The sequence below is a fragment of the Strix aluco genome, chromosome Z (assembly GCF_031877795.1).
Source record: "Strix aluco isolate bStrAlu1 chromosome Z, bStrAlu1.hap1, whole genome shotgun sequence".
NCBI lineage: Eukaryota > Metazoa > Chordata > Aves > Strigiformes > Strigidae > Strix > Strix aluco.
The window spans coordinates 67209520-67230458 of NC_133971.1; the positions used below are offsets into that span (position 1 = coordinate 67209520).

General features: G+C 39.3%; 1 protein-coding gene across 1 annotated transcript in view; it reads left to right on the forward strand.

Annotated features, from left to right (window-relative positions):
- The window catches only part of SHC3 (SHC adaptor protein 3), a 102243-nt gene that overhangs the window by 71666 nt on the left and 9638 nt on the right, over nt 1-20939 (forward strand). The window contains exons 5-9 of the mRNA XM_074813073.1: nt 5383-5446; nt 8042-8161; nt 11247-11300; nt 15588-15639; nt 19758-19884. Of these exons, the coding sequence (XP_074669174.1) occupies nt 5383-5446; nt 8042-8161; nt 11247-11300; nt 15588-15639; nt 19758-19884 (417 nt within the window). The remainder of the gene's footprint in view (nt 1-5382; nt 5447-8041; nt 8162-11246; nt 11301-15587; nt 15640-19757; nt 19885-20939) is intronic.

Genomic DNA, 20939 nt, shown 5'->3' on the forward strand with positions numbered 1-20939 from the left:
CAGGAGTGTAAGAATAACAACCATTGGAGAGATTGCATACTACATACCTAATAGCATGTGGTACTCTATGTCTAACAGTTGTCAAAGCCAACTCTTTCACTGTATAAAGTTTATTAAATAAACCAAAAATGAATTTGGCCAGCTTCCCTTCATTTTCTGCTTGTAGATTTTCTACACATGAAAAAACTCCGTTTCAAGAAACAAAATGAGGAGCTGAGAGGAAGAAAAGGAGGACTCGTCGTCTCCTTGCTCTATGAGTGACAAGAGCTTGCATGTCACATCTGCCGATGTCGCCTCATTCCACAAACCTTTTCTTCCAGGCTTCCCATCACTTGTGCAGTCAGGACAGGCTTCACCTCAGTCAGGCTGGTGTGACAAATGGCATCACTTGGTCTCTGCGCCACTTTCAGGGGGGGCTCCCCCGCAGGGGTACTCCCTGCACTGTACTCTGAATTCATGGCAGTAGGCGCATCCACACCACACAATTAGCCTCCCCTTCCTATCTATACTCTCTGTTCTGTTTTCCTTAGCTACTTCTCCAGCCTTGCATCTTCCAGACATGGAAATGATGAATTTACCAGTTGGTGTTTAAGGTTCTGTAAACAGTAATATACTGGTTTAGTCTTCAGAGCTTGTGAATGTCCCCTGTTTTACTTCATACAGCACATGCTCATTTTGCCTGTTTTGCAAATGAACAAATAATATTTCAATTATTAAACAGATTTCTAAAAATGCATTTTTGGTCTCTGTTTTTTTCTTTTTCAGAAGCAAGTTATATTTAGTATAGACTTTGTTTCTTCTCAGCAAATACTGGTACAACACTTGGTAATGATTTATAAATTATTTTAAAAATTTGGCAAGAATATAATACTGTTAAGAAATAACTGGAGCCTTCTGTACAATTCTTCTAGACATGTCATGCTTTCATTTAAAAAGTCCACCTTTTGATGTCTGTTTTTTTAACCTGTGAAGCCCTATGCTTTGGAGGTGGCAAAGATAAACTTGAGCACTATAGGATACTAGAAGATATCATCGAGAATATTAGTAGGTTTTAGGTCTTGTCACAGAAAACATTTCAAACTAATAACTAGTCAGTGTCTTGTCTCAATATTTGAGATGGCTATACTTTTTGCAAATGTGTTGAGAATATCTGTGCACTCTATATGTGTTTGTCATTTCCCTGAAATATGAGTTCCAGAATTCTGGTTTTTAATCAATTAAATAATTTTAATTAAAAACAGCAACAACAAAAACTAGCATCACAGCCAAAAGAATCTTTGAAACCACAAGAAGGGACGGTATTTTCGTGTGATGGTGTATCATAGAGGAACAGATTTGAGCTTCCTGAGTGGGCTACTTTATATAACAGAGTAAAATATGACTAAAGCTATGAAAAATACCAGGGCATTAGCCTTTTTAATGGAACAAAATGGCAATGTAAAATGTCTTTTTTTCTGTCTCAGATGTCAAGTCACTTTAAAGCAGAATAGGTCAGCCTCAGAAAATACATATTGGTAATTTTTCACTCGATACATTTGCATGCTGAAATTATATTCAAAATACACAACACATTTTGTGCCAAGAAAATGACTCCACAGTATGACCATCTGCAAAGCAGAAAATACTCTTGGACAGATTTGGAACTCAGCATGTGGTCCCTACTGCAGACAGTCCGGTAGCTAATTTTATGAGAGATCAGGACAACTCTATACTGGTATTTATCTGAGCCTAACTAACGAAACAGCATGTGTCTTAGAAAGGTGTAATGTGTGTCTATGTCAAATAACTTTATTACTGGAAAGGAAGCAAATGTAGTCACATCCAACTTTCCCAAACTCTGTGCTGTTTAGCCATGCAGATATGTCCAAAATTTCTACTTAGACAAGAATTTGCATGCACAAGCCAGGTAATGGCACTCTCAACCTAGCAGTGATACCTATTTCTGGGCTTGATTTGTAGCTCAGGTGTTCATGCTGCAGAAACATTTGCAAATTTGATTTGCTGAAAAAAAAAGCTTATGTCTGCCGCATGCTGCCTGGCAATGCAAGCTAGAAAAGTCTTCAGGATGTCCTTTCCACATCACCAGGCTATCTGTGTAAAGACACCTCCCCCAAAATGATCTAGAATATTCTGAACAGAGAGATCCAGGAACCTTTCCCTGGAAAAAGTGTGTATCAGAGCAATGGCAGATATTCAGCTGTCCTTTTTCTTCTTGTTTTCATCAGATACTTCTTCAAGACTCATTAACTCCCAGGTGGAAAGAGTATTGTGCCTTTTGTTGCAGGTACACAAAGAGTTGCTGTCAGGCCTCTCTGACCTTGCCTAGGCAGAATTGGTCTATGAATATATTTTTTGAAGTTCCCAGCATTTTCACCAAAAGGATTATTAACTTAAATCCTGCAGTTGCTTGAGTACATTTAGTATTCAAGTTTCAAAAAATGAAGTTAAAATAATTGTGAAATTTAAGTTCAGACGTCCTGCCACATCTGAGATGTATCTCAACAAGCTGTCACTTTTCTCAGGTCCCTTCCCCCACTTCCAGTCTTCTTGCAGACTTTGGGACCACCTGAGTTCAGTAAAACCAAGATATTTTACTGAAAGGAAGACAGTTGGAAAATCTATAGCACGTTGTTACTGGCTGAAAGGATGTATATCCTAGCTTTTCAGCTGCTTAGTGCTTTCCCTGCTCTGCCGAGACAGGGCGTACAAACAGTAACCACAGCTGCCTTGCCAACCCTCAGCCCTGGGCTTCAGCCTCTTCAGCTGGTGCATTTCCTCTCCTACACTCAAGTAGCAGTTTTGATCAACAAGGTCCTTGAGTCAGATGGGTCTATTGAGTAACACACTTTATGGCTGATTATCAGGAACTGGCAGGCTGAAGAGGTAGTAGCAAAACCACTACAAACCCCAGCCCTACACCAGAAAAATAACAAGTTTGTAAACGTTTTTTGTCAGGTGCTGTGGCCTGAAAATTTGTTTTGCTTCCTATCTGCTCCATGTTGCTGCTACAGAGAGAAGATAGTGGAGGCATATAGGAAGAGAAAGGAAGTTACAGTTGAATTTATCCCTCAAGCACAGTTCATATCTCTAAAATACAAATCCTTTTTGTGAGAGGCAAATCATATGAGGGATCTCAATGTGCTAACTGGACCACTGAAGGAGACAAAGAGGATGAAGTGATGGTGATGCCTCTGTGTCAGCAACTTGCAGCCAAAATGCCTGGGAAGCTCAGACACACCTGGTGAACAAGAGGCGTGGGTCTCAAAGACAGCAGTGGGCTGTGGACTGCCACAGGCCTGGACTTCCCACCTCACTGCCTCCAAAGGATTTGGTTCGGTGCAAGAAAGAGATGGGAAACCACAACTTTTAGCTCAATAGCAAGGCTGAGGGGATGGCTCTGTACAACATAATGTCTGTTTGCTTTTCCTGATTCAAAGAAAAGCATTTTTGGTGGAGAAGAATATTTATTTTTCCAGATTACTTTTTTAGGAGTAACCTATGTGTCAGTATCATGATGATCGCTCTGTGTGATGCTTGCTGTGCTGTATTTCTAAGACACATCAGGGCTGCTTTTTTAAATCAACCAATTTTTACTTACTCTGTAAGAATAGTAGCTACTTTATCTAAAACACTTGTTTGGAGTCAAAGAAGTGTTGTGGTAAATGTGGGAACTGAATACAAGCGCTGAACTGTGAAATGGAGTGCTGTTGTAGCTGTGATGGTCTGAGGGCATATGCAAGGCAGGGTCTGTAGTGAGAAGCAATTTTATTAGATGAGCAGATGTAGTTGGGAAAAAAAAAAAAAAAAGACAAGTTATGGAACAAACAAGCTCTTCTCTAGACCCAAAGAAAGGATTGTGTGCCTGAAAGCTTTTTTTGACTATCTCTTGCTATAAATCTCACACTTCTTCAGAATGGCAGGAGTTTAAACCTGCTGCAAGACCTATTCCACCCCCACAATCACCCACCCCCCAAAAATAATAAATTCATGTGATTCTTTTAGGTGATTCAAACTTTGGATTGGGCCCTAGGTAAAAGCATCCAAGACATAACTATATAGCGATTACTGATTACTACTGGATAAACTTGTGACATTTGCTGAGCCATTATATGTTGAATGCTTATACACATATGACATTTCTCTCCTGACTCACTTGTTGATCCTGTGCATTCGCCTAATGTGTAGTTGAAATATCATCCTGCACATGGCATAAACTTAAAATAATTTATGTTTTTATCAAGGTGATGTATCCAGGTTTTGATTAATTTTGACTGTTCTTTAGCTTGTAGTTAATTGTCTTCCGTCCTGTTGGTTTTTTTTTATAAAATACATGGGTTTTTTATGTTTTTAGGTCTAAATATAATGTGATGTTAGTCTCAATCCATATTTAAAACAGTTAAACAAGGTTTGGAGTCACCTTTACTCATCTTTGTGCAACTGTTCTGTCTTACCAATGGGATACGTCTATTACAGCTAATGGTCACAGGAAGGTCTTTCTGTGCATGGGAGAAATTCTGAATACTGACCAGACTGACTATTCAGATAATAAGTTGTTAAATACTGAAAGAATCTGTAAGATTTGTTTGTGGCAATATGATTTCAAGAGTTTTTGTAGTATACAGTTACTCTTCTGTGAGACAGTATGAATTCAAATTTTTTCAACATGCATTTCTTTCATTCAGCCTGAGTGCAATGGGAAGAAGGAAGCAATATTAGAAAACTGAAGCAAAATGTTAATGCATTAATTTTGCTTACAATATAAAAATGGGATCACAAATAAATTATTCAGATCATACTGAACAAATATCAATTACAATTTTTTACATTGGATGTATTGTATACAACATGCATATTACCAGGAATATTTTAGGGTTCTGCTATCATCTAAAGCCAGGTGGTTTTGCTCTGGTTGGAAAAGTGCATAGTATAGTAGTGAGAAAAATGATAGTTACTACCTCTTACATGACAATAAAGGTTTAAAAAAAAGGTGTAAAGCAATGTTGATTAAAGACATATTTTATGATCAGATTCCTCATGACTTAATAAGGTACAAAAATGAGTCTTGGAAGAAGGTATTTAAAAAATATACTAAATTACAGTGAGAAAAGGTCTTTTTAATAGAGCAAGAAAACATTTTTATTATTTGTAGTTCTCAAGATACTGTTCCTTACACTAACACTATTTACTGTCTTCTGCTTCACACTGAGATAATCTAAATTTGAATGGCACCTGTTTTAGCCTTGAGAAGAGAGCTAACTGACCTGTAACTATCCTCACTTGTGAACAGAAATAGGTTTGAAGCTGTTCTCTCCCAGTGCATTTCAGGTATAATGAAGAAAACCACATATTCATTTGCTATAAAGTTTTTTTCTGTCTCTTCAGGGAAGCAATCAGTTGTGTTTGTGAAGCCGTGCCTGGTGCCAAAGGAGCCTTCAAGAAACGAAAGGTATTTTTCTTTTCTTGTAGTGCCGTTGACTGTATTTTTTTAGCTCAACACAGAGGAGACGAGGCACAGCAGGCAGGTGACTTTAAAGCAGCTTTGAGAATTACAGATCATTAATCATTTAAAGTATTGGCTGTTGTCACCCACTGTATGTTGCCTCTTGCCCTTTTGGTCAGCATCTGCTTTTATAGGCATCTAGGAGTATGAGTACATCTAGGAAAAAGATTGTGGCTTGCCTTTATGTTCCTACTGTAAAAACCCCCTCCTTTTTCTTTCTTTTGTAGATTGCAGGTGGAAGGCTTAAAACTAACAAAAATGGATGCCTCTTCATAAAATGCATGAGTAAATTGTAGAAATAGGTGCTGGAAGCTATTGCAGAGGCCAAAAATATACATAGTTTTGAAAGTGATTAGATCTTTTCTTGGAGCATAGCTCTACTGGTGACAATTAATGAGTCTGGGAATCACTGATTTCTGGAAATGGAGAGAACATACCAGGTGATCCTCTGTTTCCTATACTCTTTCAATAACCACCTGTGGCTGATGCTCCATGGCCAACACTGATGGCAGGACCAGTGGGTGTTGGCCTGACACAGTTATTACCATGCTTTTATTCTTATTTGTGTGGTGGGAGTTATGATCTACAGGCAAGGAGTGGAGGAGGCCTCAGCTCAGCTCCTGCGCTGTCTGATCTTCCAGGGGCCTGCTAGTAAAGCTGGGATTTAATGCTAGCTCTAAAGGAAGGAGCATAGAAAGCAGTTCATTATAGCCCATGTGTGTGTTGTTGGGTGCAGGAGGAGAACAGGCAGGTGAAAGAAAAGGTCTGCCTGCTTCCCCCGCTGCTCCACCATCTAGGTGGAATCCCAGCAGAAAGGGACGGGATGAAATGCCACTTGTTTGCAATGGAGAATCTTCCCCTGGTAAAATAAGGCATATGTGACAACATATGTCACAGCATAGTTGGAAATTGTCTCAGAACTTAAGGTGGTGGTTTCCCCACCACCACCACCAAATTTATCTCATTGGCATTTCTAGGTTCTCTGGCTTTTGTTTTTAAACCTGAAAGTAAAGAGGAAAATATCTTTTTCCTTGGAAAGCAAAGTGTTGCAAAATGTCATTGGAAAAGTAGGTTAAACAGAGTCCCAAGTGCCTAGTGAGACACCTTGCTGTATTACTGTTTTTAGAAGCAATGTTGCTTATCCATTATTGAAAAGAAATAGTGTTTGTAAAGTAAAGTTTGTAAAGTACTGGCTGCGAAGAAAATTCTCAGTAACAGAATTTCAGATAAATATTAAAGACAGACATTGTTTGCCAGCCTGTGCTTTCATCATGTTTTTGCCACTAGTGGCTTATCGATTTGGTTAAGGTGACATGTACTTCTTGAGGCCAAGTTTTCACACTTTACCCACACTGTGGGCAGGTGATCCTTAGGCATGACTTGGGGAATCATGAAGGTTTAAGGAAAGAAGAGAAACAAGAATATCTAAAAGGGCTTGTTTTAAAGTGAAGTTAATAAAGTACTAGCTCTGTAACATGAGAAAGTTAAAATAGTGCAGCACAAACATTACATATGAACAGTATGTAGGTAGTGGATATTTAATCAATTAAACAGAGGGAAAAGAAGGTAAAACTGAATATATGTAAGCTTTAAGGAGTGAAGAAGTACAAGTGTGTCCATCCTGCTAGGGATAAAACTTTCCAAACTTGCAGGCAGTTTAGGACAAATGCAAATACAGTGGCAGAAGAACCCTGCCTCCAGTCACAGCTTTGCTTTCATATCCTAATGACTAGCATAAATATTCACCAGTGCAAGTAGAAGGACTTGGTCTGTTATTGCTGGGCAGCCTGATTTTGTACAGGCTGTGGTTACCTGAATGAGGCTGCTCTCACGCAGCTATGTGGTTCCCTGTAGCTGTCAAAGGTGAGAAGTTTGTAAATTTTGCTTTGGCAGCATAACTTGTATTGCTACAAAATATCTAGTGAAAGGCCTACAAAAGTTATCAATATTATTACATCCCCTTTATTACATTCCAACACTTTGTACTTATTATCTGATTTAAGAGTAATCTTTAGCTGTGTGCTGTACCCCAGCATACAAAGGTTTTAGCCTACTGCTAAGAAGCCTACAAGCCCAATGACACGGTGTATCCGTTTTTGTGAGCATCCCATCGGTAACACCGGAGTCCCACTTTACATGTGGGAAGGTGGTAGAGCAGTCAGTAGATGGAGAGCAAACAACAGATTTCGGGAGTTTAAGCTGTTTTTACAGAATAAGAACATGCCATTTTAAGAAACTGATTTAAGGCATTCATCTTAGTCTGCTCACTTAGTCCCTTGGTGAAGATGAGACTTTGCTGTCTCACAAACCCCTTATTTTGTTAGGTCAAGAGTGGATGAATAGCTGCCTAGCTATTAGTAGTAGTAGTAGTAGTATAAATGAGAAATTATCTCCAGAGCAAAACAGCTGTTGCAATGAAATGATCTTTGAAAAGTCAGCAACTTTTAAGAAACCTGTAAGATTACAGCTAACCCTGCATACAATGAAGGTGATCCCAAGTAAATGGAGAACAAAAATGTGCTTTTTTACCCCCCCTCACAGCCGCCAAGCAAAGTTCTTTCTAGCATCTTGGGAAAGAGCAATCTTCAGTTTGCAGGAATGAGCATAATGCTGAATATCTCCACTACCAGCTTAAACCTAATGACTCCTGATACAAAACAGGTGAGTGTAACTGCCATATTAATTTGTGTGGCTTTTGATGAACAGTCTACTGCTCAGTTGTTTGCTGTCTGCCAAAAAACTCAGTTGCTCGAAGTTATTATTCCTCAATAATGTATATAAAATGAATGAAAACAGGATATAAACTGTAGTAGGAGTCATAGTTTATTCCACTATTCAACACAGCTTTGGTGAATTATTCTTGCCATGCTTCAGGTAGCTCGGTTTTGCTCTTAAAAGACCTACGACATGAAATGGCATTTTCTGGTCGTGGGAGTTCTTGTTGGGTTCAATTACTAACTTTCAGGGTGTTAGAAGGGATGCATTTGGAGTGACTAAAGGACTGAATGGGCATCCCGAATCTTCTTGTAGTTCTTCCCATTTAGAGCCTTAAAGGGCAATGTAGTCCTGAGGTGCTGCTAAAAATACAGCCTCAGGGATTTTGCAGTGCAGTGAAATGCCAGTCTTTTCGAGAGACAAGGCAGCCTTTTTGGAGCAGCCCATTTCTTCTTCTTCATTGTGCTGAAGGTACAGATAGACTTTGGGGAATCACTGCAGTGGATTGTGAATGATGTATGAGATGAGAAAAATCCTTGCTCAGGATATATGTAAAGAGAAAGCAGACAGACATGCATAGTCACTGCTGTACTATTTGCTGTGAGCCACACACTGTGTTAGGGCATGCAACTTTCTGCCCAGATACAGCTAGAGAGGAAAAAAAAGTAATTCCTGCTGTCCTTAGGAGCCTCAGGATTAAATAATATGAAAGAATACGTCCATCGTCTATTAAAAAGCTTGCTGTTTATTATTATGTTTTCATTGTTTTATCTTCATTCTTGTCCTTATTTAGAAAACATCATAATCTTCTGCAGTGAGCACTGAGACTGTGGGAGCAGCATTATGGCTGGTTACAGTAGTTTGGAGCCTTATTAGGGAGGATACATAGCAGTGCCTTTCATAAGGGCAGTTGCCCCCAGTCAGAAGCATAGGAACTTAATGTTAATTAGATCTACTAAAAAAGTGCCATACCCTGCAAGTCGCCTTGTCTTCAGCTGACGTCAGGGTAGAAGTGGAGTTAAAACTGATTTATCCCAGGGAAGAATCTTTCCCCAGATGTTTTGTCTTTTCTCTGAGTTGACAAAACTGTTTATCTTTCTCTCACATCATTCTTTTTGAGATAGACTTGGTCTGGGTGGTTGCAGGCCTGGGAAACATCTGCTTTCTCAGAGATCTCCAGTCTGGCTGTGGTCTCCCTTGTTTCTTGTTTGTGCCAAGCATTCGATTTGAAAATAAGCACGGCCCAGCAACTTTGCCCTTTGAGGCCCCACCCAGGAAGATGGCTGTGAACTTCTGTAATAGTCTCTTTTTGCCTGGGGAGCTGGAGGGAAAGAAAGAAGAAGGGTGTTGTTGGCCCTTGGGGTAGCAGGAAAGCAATTGCGTGTATCCCTGCACAACAGTTTTGTGAACATGTTAAGCACGGATGAGTGGAAGATGATTTTGTTTTGTTTATTTGTTCAACATGCAGATTTGGGTAGATGGAAATGTTTTTAAACTATGTGCCAACATGCATGAATCATTTCATTTTAAGCAATGCAAGGCATTGGTAATTTGCTATGCCTTGTTTCAATATTTGGGGGGGGGGGGTGGGGAGGGGGAGAAATACACTTATCTCAAACTGAACTAAACTATTTAGCTGTGGAATTAAAACCAAAAAAGTGTCTGACTTGAACTGATGGTTCAAGCACTTTCTAGTTTTCTTAAAATTTGGAAAAATAAGTTTTGAGGCAATCTCAAGTAATTTTGGTTTTTATGATGCTGAACTAAAAGATTGGGTTATTTGCTCAGTTCAAGACAGTGACAATATTAAATGTGTAACAAATCTTCACTAGTTCACCTTTATTGTTAGGATCATTTCATTATGAGAAAAAGAGAAAGAAATCCTCACTGATGAGGAAGACAATGATAGTTCACCACTGAACACTTAAAAATTAAGCATGAGTATTGAAAATGAAGTACTCTACATGAAAGTAGTACTACAAATAGTTGTCAACTTTCTCTGACTTAGTGAAGCATCAAGATCCAGAGACACTCATGTTAGGCATTTTTTCCTTCCAAAGAAGACACTTGCTAGTTCAAGTCTTTAAGATGCAGGATTGGGGAAAACAGCCCAGAGAATATCTTTTTAGCCTCATTTTTTTCGAAAAGGGTTTTCTAAAGTAAAAATATGCCATACGCTCTCCGAAGTGAGCAATCAAGATCCAAATGACTATTACCACATGCTCTGAGTCACTAAATAAGGGGTCCTGTCCTATACCAGCCAAATTTCTTGGCATGGTTTCAGTGACTCAACTGATCTAGTGAAATTTTCTTTCAAATGACCTTTTCTTGCTTGATTGTTACATGATTTCTTTATTAAAAGATTTCATAAGTTAAATATCAGAATAGCAATGGAGCAGAACTGTTCTCCTTGTGTGAGAGGTTCATGACAATTTGTCTCTTTCCAGAGAAATATCATATTAGTTCAAATTGTACATAAGCAAATTGAATTTCAAATGCCCTGGAGTATGCCTGAGATTTTGTCCACAATGCTACATTGTAGCTAGATTCAAAATTCTGTTTGCATATTGCAAACATGTTGGTGTTTGAAACATAAAATGACACAGTTGGTACTGGAAGTAATGCTAGGATTCTTGGTGTACAGACTGGCATGATTTCATTGTTTTCACCAGAGTGGCATCAGCAGAAAACCTTTTGCTCCATTCATCCCTATCTAAAATAAAGAAAGTGAGCTTTAGCAGATTAAAATTTCTCCAAATGTACTGTATGACAGATCTATATGATTTACAGGAGTTCTGAGCACATTTAGCAATTTTGCCATGTCCTGCTAGGTTTTAAAGAACACCAGAATAGATACATTCATCCTTAAGTTTGTTTATATTATCATGCTACTCTTTGCACTCCTTGTAGGTGAAATGCAAAGTTAATTTTGATCTTGGTTTTTGATTTTCACCCCTACACAAAAAGAAATCAAAAGGGTAAACTGTAAGAAAACCTACTGAATCACACTTACTCTTTCTGTTCCATGCAGATCATAGCAAATCACCATATGCAATCTATTTCCTTTGCGTCTGGAGGTGATCCGGTAAGCATTCCTTTAAAGCTTTCCCCCACGTAGATACTGCTTTATGATGACTATGTGACAAAATTTATTGCGTAGCTTACTGCAAGAAAAATATAACCACAATAGCTCCTGTTTCTGGTTTCATAAATTCTTCTTGATTGTTGCCATCAAAGTCTTTTTGAGGGAAACGACTGACAAGCAGTCATAAATCCTGCTCTTTGAATGCCTGAAACAAAAAGTATCAAAGGGCTGTGAGCATACATATAACAACTGATAAGCAGAGCTCTGTTTTTCAGAGTAATGTAGTATAGACATATGGGTTTCATGAGAACTTCTGTTCTGAGTGGTTTTTACACTTTTTACAGTAATAAACTATGTTGCAGTTATATTTATAGCAATGCATGCATTTATTTTTTTTCTTCTTAAGTGCGCATTGAGAAAACTGTGCTAAATACTGCCTTCAGGTATATTTGCTACACTCATGCAGCTTGAAGACAGGCTTTCAGGAAAAGCCCAGATATTTCTTTCTAGTTTTGCAAAGCTTTCAGATACACCCACACATTTAGTTCATTTAGATCAAAGGGCGGTCTCCTGCTTGCTGCGCTTTTCCCTGGTTTTATAAGCAGTCCATCCAAAGGCATATTAAATGTTCTTAAAAAGTATTTGTCACCCAGGAAGCAATGGGAGAATTATAAAACAGGGACATTGTTCACCTCTTACTTGGAGGTTTGAAAGCTTTCAAATCTAGATTAATTGAACGAGTTTGCTTTTTCCTCCATCATATGATTATCTGTCATTTATCAGTCATGTACTACAGGTAAGGCAATTTCTAGCCTGCTTTGTGAGTTAATTTTCTCAGTTCAACTCTGTTAAGTTGAAGATCCTTGGCACTTTCTCTGTTCATTTCACTACCCCCAGAAAACATAAGGGCAAACTTCAGTCTCAGTATAGCTCTGCTGAGCTCAGTTCAGTTCCAGAAGGGAAAAAGACACCATATCATAATAATTTGGGGAACAAAAAATGGATCAACAGCAGCTTTGAAATACAACAGATTGCAATGGATGCTGCAAATGAACAATTCCTGAAGTGGGCAGAGGAGTGATTAGCACAGTTCCCTGCCTCCGTAAGAAGATTCTTCATTCCCCATCTGCCATCCCAAATGCTAAGTCCTAGAAACACCATTGCACACTGCCCACTGATAGAGTGATTTTACCAGGAAAGTGGAGAGGAGCAGCAGTAGAGATTGGATTTGGAGTAAACAAGCTCTTCCAAATGATTTAGAGAGAGAAAAGTCATGCTACTGAGTCAGTGAGCTACCAGAGAAATAAAATTGCATGGTGTAAAGGAGCCTACAAGACACAGCAAAATTGTAAAGTTGCATTCCCAATAAGACCAGTGCATGGTGATCTCGTTCTGGGGGTGGAGAAGGTAGATATGAGTGTATAATGATGCTCTACAGGCTTGTCTCAGTGGGCTAGTATCTGGTACAACTTTAAATCAAAAGCTTGTTCATAAAGCAGGTGGTTCCTTTGTCCTGCATGCACATGGAAGAAGACAAGATGCAAGGACGTGATTTAAGTCACAGCATTATTAACCCATCTGAGGGTCATCCAGACATAACTTTCATCAGCCTTAATGATTTCCACTTGGTGCAGGACTGCCACCACCAAACCATGTTCCCCAAACACAGTTGGACTCCAGCCCATAAACTCACTTTCTCATATGAGATTTAAAATGGATGGAGAAAGGCCATGCTGAATTAGGAACCCAGATCTGTGCCCATGTTTCTTCAGGAAATACTTCTCTTACTCTGAATTTTGAAGTTTGGGTTGTTTAGAAGTGAGACTGCCCCCACTTCTCACCCCATCCACTTTTCTGCTCTGAATAGCTCCCCCATATTTGGGCCAGCAATTAGCTTTGCAACTTTCCTCCCACTCCCTAAACATTAATTCCATTTCAAAATTACCTATGTTAATTACCTAATCAAAATATATCCACTGGAGAAGTGTTCCACAGTCTTGGAGAGCAGCTTGAGTACCATATATATATATATATTTTTGCAATATTCCCCTTTGCAGTGAGTCAGACAGTTTCTGTCTGTGTCAGTACATGGGAGCTTAAAAATCTCTCCACCAAATCCTTTTACACACCATTTTGGAATAATTTTTAGTTCACTTGCAAGACTGTTCTGGAACAGCTTTAGCTCTCTTCAGCCCTTCTTTATGATACACTAAATAATTTTTATCCATAGTAATTTCAGGTAGCTGTTACCAGGCTGCTAGACAAGACATCTGGTTTTGGAGATGCCTGCTGAAATTTTAGAGAGACGAATCTCATAAGGTCTAATAAGGCAAGTCTCTCAGAGGTCCCTGAAGGCAGTAGTTTTTCAGTTTCAGCCATGCCTCCAAATTTTAACACCACAATGCAATTTCTTTGAGGTGAAAATTATAGCTCATTCATACTTGTCTTCAATACTTGAATGTCAGGAACCACTTTGCTGCATCAGCTCAGCCCTATTACAGCCTTTTGATGGGAATCTTCTAATTTAGCCACTGTGAAAAGTGCCCAGCTTAGGTCCTTAATGGTTTGTCATAGTCACCTTGAATCTGAGAGCTTTAGATGAAATAAAGAGTAGGTGGTTCCAGTCTCTCACACCCACACTAGCTGTGAGATAGATTTACTCAGGCATAAATGTATCCATTAGCTATGTCTGTACTAGGAAATAAAATGATCTGTGGCCTGTTTTCTGGCCCTGAAACTAAATAGCTCAGTGCAATTTCTATCCACATATTCACTCTCTTCTCTCCCAGTGGTCTCTTGGTTTCAATGCCCAGCACATGCCGGTCCCTCAGAGAGTTTCAGAGCATGTCATGGGAAATCAGCACAGCCAGGCAAAGGAGAGTAGCAACAATTAAACAGTATGGACAACTCTCAGGCCTTTACCTTGGCTCTGTTTTGTTTGCTACTATAGACAACGCCACTTTTCTTGTTCCTTTACTTGTTGATATGCATCATTACTTTCACTCAAGTCATTGCCCAGACACTATGTCACTGGGTGCTTAAGAAATTACTGGGCAAAATGCTAGGGCTATTCTTCTCTGCTCTGTTTTTTTTCACAGACCAACTTCATTACTGCTGTGTCTGAGTGCCTTCCAATAGTGCATTAAGTGATATGGCTACACATCTGTCACCAGAACCAGGAACATGCTTCATCATTTCCCTTGCCCTCTCCTTAGGAAGGAAATTGTACAGACACACAGCACAGTGATTTGTTTTGTGTGGGTGGTGGTGGTGTGTGCTTGCACTAGAGAAAGCTAAGCTAAAGAAGTCTGTCTTTTAACCGAAGATTGACGTTTGTTGTGACATTAGGTCTTGACATAATTGTCAATGGTCTTGGATCGGTCACCTGAAAAGGCTTTGGGTAGATTTATGCAGCCAGCTGTAGTGTATCCTATGTATACCTCCGTTAGGTTTAGCTATACTTGACTAGCCAGGCATGTCAGGAAATAACAGATCTAAGCAGGACTTTCTGATCGCATCAAGGATATATGGCATTTTCCAGATGTGTCAGCAGGCCTCATGTTTCCCAGAATCACTGGCCTTTCTGTTTCATCTGCACAGTGATAAAAGTCTCCACTGCTTGTGCACAGGAGCGTGAGAGTGGCAGGAGAGCAAGCAAAAAATCCACAAAGAAGATGTCAGCCTGATCTTGCCAGAAAATCCACCTGGTGTGTGGCAACAGGGATGGCTGGGAGAGCCCGTGGCCTCGGGGAGATCATCCTGGGATATTGCTTGTCACAGCCAAGCCATGGTGGAGTCCCTCTGTGTCATATGGCATTGTCAGTAAAGTAAACACACCTGCTTGTCACACATGAATAAAAGCCATTACTTAGTATTTCTGGGGAGCAGGGCTGTTACTCCCACTCTTTCTGCCATAGAACCAGTTGATTATTCATGTTCTGAACCAAAATCTCTGGGTAGTTTGAAGATGAGGACCTGTAATTCTACTCCATTCTAAATGAGGCATGATCCAAATCCTACTAAATTTGTTTAATTGATTTTCAAAGGTCACGGAAGAGATTTTTAAGTTCTGCTGGAATAGATCACACTCTGGAGAAAGCAAGGTGGTAGGATCAGTACCAAAACCCATAAATGTTTTATGGGGTTAAAGTAGTATACAGCTTGAGAGCAAAACATGTCATTTGAGGCTCTACCCACAGGAATATGCACGCTCTGTACTGTGATATTTTGGTATGATCAGTGCAAAGGTTTTTTGCATTCATTGTGGATATCTTAATTTTTTGACAGGATACAACGGACTATGTTGCATATGTAGCTAAGGATCCTGTTAATCGGAGAGGTAAGTTAGAAATATCTACTTGACATCTTTTTTCCTTTGAGAACATGAATTATTCATGGTATAATTCAGTTGATTTTTTTTTCCTCCAGAAAACAATAAATGCAGCTCAGTAAAAAGATTGCCTTTGACAGAGTCATGGAAAGATTGTGTAGCAATAAGGAACAGCCATGCACAAGTTGGTTCTCAAACTTGGAACAGGTCTTGCCTGTAGTTCATCTACAAATATCACTTTGATTCTCTTCAACTCTTAAATGAAATGCTTGCCTTACTTGGCTGCATGAGCTTCTAACAGCTAATTCTTACCTACACCCAATCACTATGCAAGAACTAAGCAGTCCTCTGATTAAGTCCTCCTGTGAGGTGGCTGAATCTGTTAAGTCTTCTCAGTATATGCCTAATTCTTCCTGGCACAATCAGATTCTTTACCAAATAGTGAGCTTTTGAGCCAGCTTGCTGGAGGCTATAATCCTCTTTCTCAACAAAGTTTTATTCAAGGTTGTATTACTTTATGAGAGATCAGTCAGGAACAGGGAACCTCTTGTCTTCAAAGACTAAGATCCAGTTCATATTCTCAAAAATAAAAGTAAATTATAAAAAGTGTAAATTACAGTGTGAAGTAATAGGTAGAGAAAACATGCCTGCTTGTAATGCAGAAAGTGTCACTAGGTCTTAATGCTAGATACAAGGTATTGCATAATGTACCTGAGAATCTATTTATTATTCATAAATTCATAGAGGAAAAAAGACTAGCTCCAAAAAAACCTCAAGCACTTCCAACATGATTTCTGCAGAATTCAGACACTTTAACTCCAGAATTCCAACCCTGCAGACCCTGAGCTGCCACCTTACCATGGGCACAGCTAATTCAATAACTTCTGTATTTTGTCATCTCTAATGATTTTTAATACCTTAACCATGTGCAGAGATGTCCAGACTTGAGAGTGTTAGCTTATAAATAATACCTGCACTAAACATACTAATATGGGGAGTGGGAGGTAGGAAGAGAGTCCAGTTCTTTGCCATGCTTGTTATGTTCCAACACCATGTGTCCCCCATTAGAAAGGCTGTGGCATCAAACTGTAGGCTATATGGTGCAGAGCTACTCTCCACCTGCTTTAGCAGTACCCTTCTGCTAAACCAGGGAATGATCTAGTTGTTCTGAGAGATCTCAGTAGCAATGTAGTGGACCAGCATCATAGACCAGACATTTGCACTGTAGGGTTTGGAGGAGTCCTGAGCTCTGTCTTCTGTTTCTGTGTGAGTGGATTTTATATAAAAAATGTTTCATGAACAGTTGCGGTTTTTTTCCTTATATCTAAGTTGAATGTGTTTAGCTGTGTTTAGCCTTACTTCCTGTCACTGTTCCTTGTTGAACTAGTCTGTCCTAGATCGAGGAGTTATCTAAGCGCCTGGTATTGTCTTCCTGTGGTGTAATTTAGTTCAAGTCATGTCTCTTTTCTTCAGGAAAAGTTTGACAGAGTGAACTCCGTAGGTCTCCAGCTGCAGTGCACGTCCTCCATCCTTCAGATAATTTCTGTTCTTCCTTCTTTCATTTTTCTGCATTGTTTTACCTTCTTTCATTTTTCTGCATTGTTTTAGAAAGGTAGATGATGCCTGTTATTATTTGGATTAATCTAGTACTGTCAGCAATCTATAACAGAGGCTGCACCTTCCTACTCTTACTTGCTTTTGTCCTCATCATTAAATGGTTTCTCATAAGTCCTTTTGGTGCAGTGAAGCACTGTTACCTCATGTGAAATTCTTCCATGCTGTGATCTTTAAGCCTTCTGTGTTACAGCTTTCCATGCGAGCTTTCCCCAATTGTGTGTGTACACCAGGGGTTTGTACATCACTGACTTTGTATGTGACAAGTATTAAAACACATTTGTTTAAAAGGTCTAGTTTACCAAGGGATCTGGATTGCTCTTTTTCACCATCACTGGCCATTCTGTTAATCTTTGGTTTATCTGCAAATTACTTTAGAAGTGAGTTCAAACTTACTTCTGTATCTAGTGAAAATGTTACTGCTGATGTTCTTAACACTAGCACTGATGCTGTAGTATAGCTTTCACTTGCATATTAGACTCATTTCTTCTCAAAGATGGAAAAGCTCTCTTCATGCTTTATATCCTGGATCTAGCAATCTAAAGGCTGGCTGTCTTCTGCTGTAACTTTCATGAGAAGTGAACTCTGTGTGATCCAAACGTTCTCATCCTTTTACAAGAAGCACATCTACCTGCTGAAAGTCCATCCATGTATCCAAGGAAACAGGTTATCGTTATGTCACCTTCTGAAACTACTTAATGACTCATGCTTCATTTTAGCTCCAGACAGGTTTAGCGGTGAGCAATGTAGCCTCTTTAAATCCCCACTTGGTAACTAGAGTGCAAAAATTGTAGCTTTGTTTGGCCTAACTACTTTCAATCCATGTTCATGGAGAGACTTCTGCACCTTATCTGGGGGCTGTTTGTTCACTGCTGCCAGCAGTGGTGCAGAGGGGCTAAACAGCAAATATATTGTCCTAGCCAGGGATGTCTACCTCTGTCTTTGAACACATGGAGGTCCTGTTTTTGGCTGCCAAATCCACTTTCAACATGCAGCTAAGGACATTTCCCCTCACTCGGGCATTGCCTCAGCATGCTGGTTGGCACAGTAGATGCTATAAGGTGCATCACTGGATCTGTTTAGCAGGCCAGCATCTCATACCATCTCATGCTGTGCAAGGTGCTGCTGATGCTGAGGGAGAGACAGCTTGGTGTCCTGGTCACTCCATACCTGCATAACTGCAGGTTTCTTGGCCCTTTATTCTGGCCTCTTCAGAAGTCTGTCCAGTAGGTCAGCCTCTGAGAAGTCATTGCTAAACCTCCTTGGTTTCCCTATATTGCTTTAACTAAAATTATGTCATACAAATGTCATGACCAACCCTTATTTGTAGGACATTAGCATCCAAAGCTCTTGATTCCACTGAGCTGGACACTGGGCATATACTAAAATGCAGTTTTTCAGTGGAAGAATTTATATTCAGGTCATTAAAGCAATCAGGGGTGATAGAAGTTAATAACTTTGGAGAAGGTCCCACTGTGCTGCGGCACGACCTTGAAAAGAACCAGAGTTTCAAATCCAATCCAAGCTCTAGCCAGTAGACCATGTGCTTGTCCAGCACTGGATATGGATAATGAACTTGCCTGGGCTTTTCTGAATATCACCGAGGTGGTGTTCATTCAGATCTTTAGCTTCTAGCTCTTAACACCTATCATTCCCGCAGTGTTTGGTGAAATCTTCATGAGTTCACCTGTTTATGTTGTCACATAAGATGACACCTCTGAGCCATTATCTGATTTAAAACAGGAATGGATTTGGCTGTTCAGACAGCTGATAAAGGTTTCTTGATCTCCCATAGGAAGAGAGCTTGTGTTGCCAGCCCCGTCCTTACTGCATCTGTCATGGTGGGTTCATAGAAATGGCACATGAGGGAGCACTGGAGTTAACCAGGGTCCTGGTTCTGTGCTCCTCAGTGATCCTGCAGTTTGCTGGGAGTGTCTCCATACAGACAAGCAGGAAAAGATACCAGACTCTATTACTGGAATCAGATCAGGGCCTGGGATCTAGAAAGTATCCTAGTTACTGCTCCTCCCTCAGCCTGTAATCTGGGAAATTCTGGAAACTCAAAGGAAGTGAACAGCTTGAGGACTTGGTGTGATTACACATAAAACTGAAGTAATGAAATGGAGGAAAGCAAAGAAAGCTTTTTTGTTGTTACGATCCACTAATACTTTCATAATTTCAATTTATATCTTAGAATTTTCATATAATCTATTCAATTTGGGTAATAACAAGTGAAATTTTATGAGATTTCCTGTATTTATGAACTTGTTAAAATTGTGGAACTGATTTGTGGTCTTGCCTATTGCAGTTACACACTAGAACAATTTTATTTAACCTTTAAAAAGACCCCATTACCTGAAATTCACTGTGCCAGAATTGGGCTTTATTGAAATGTGCACACCATGAATAAGGCAACTATACCTGATGTGTAGGTGTTTTGTCATAGGTCAATGCACCCCACCATAACACGAACAATGATTTTCATGTGCATGTGTCAAATCTTTTTCATTTAGCTTGTCATATACTGGAATGCTGTGATGGCCTGGCCCAGGATGTCATCAGCACCATAGGGCAAGCGTTTGAGCTTCGATTTAAGCAATACTTGAGATGCCCCTCTAAGATACCTACGTTCCATGATAGGTGAGTATGATTGCACGAGACTGCTAAAGGATCTTCTTTAGCTTTGTATTTACTTGATAAAATGTGCTGTGGACAAAGCTGGTGAAGACAGATGGGATTTAAATACTTTAAAAAGAGATTTCTGCTGAATTAGCAAAGCAGCATTTGCCTAATGAATATGAAAGGAGCACAGTCATTTTAAAAGAATGGGCTAAATACGGATTTCACCGTGAAGTTATTGAAATGATCATGCATTTTGTCTTGTAGTTAGTAGACAGAGTTTGATGGTCAAAAATGGATATGTGTGGCATTTCCTCATTGTTACTGTCATAGCAGCTCTGTCAAGTGAGATGAAGTAAGCTAGAGTTGCTGGGCTTCCAAAATGACTAGTGATGATATCAGCCAGGTGAAGTTTTTAGGAATGTGATGTATTGTACAGAGGCTTTGGCTGCATTGTTCTCTGGAGAATACAAAATTTGTCTGCTTGTTTAAAAGGTTGGGATGTAGTATTTTGTTTTGTTTGGTGAGCTGTGTTTTTGTCATGGATTGCTATACTCTTGCTAACAATAGTATAAATCACAGTGAGGTGGCATCTTGTGTAATCTCTTATATCAGAGTAAAATGAATTTATGGTGAATATAAAATGCTACTATCCTAATTGGGAAGCATTCTGTACTCACTTCAGATTTGTGTAAATGACTGTTAAATGTAGACTGAAACCACAGATCTGATATCTTGATTTTGTGGAGTTCTTCCAGATTTATGTTGGTAATAGAGTGGCCATAATAAAAGACAAAAGTTTTAATGCTTAGTCAATCAATCAGATAATAATATCACAAATGCTACTGTAAGGTTAAATAAAATAATTTGTTAATACAGTTTATAAAAGTCTTTAAAGCTAAGTAAAAACATCCTTTACTCAACATAAAGAATTTAATCCATTGCAAAGGAGGTTTAGATTAGTTTGTTTAAACAGAGAAGGTCTGCTGCATGGTCCATAATTGCTTCCTGACTTAAAATGGTAGCTGAATTGTCAAAATAATATGCAGTAGTGATCCCCTGACAGGCAGTCTTAA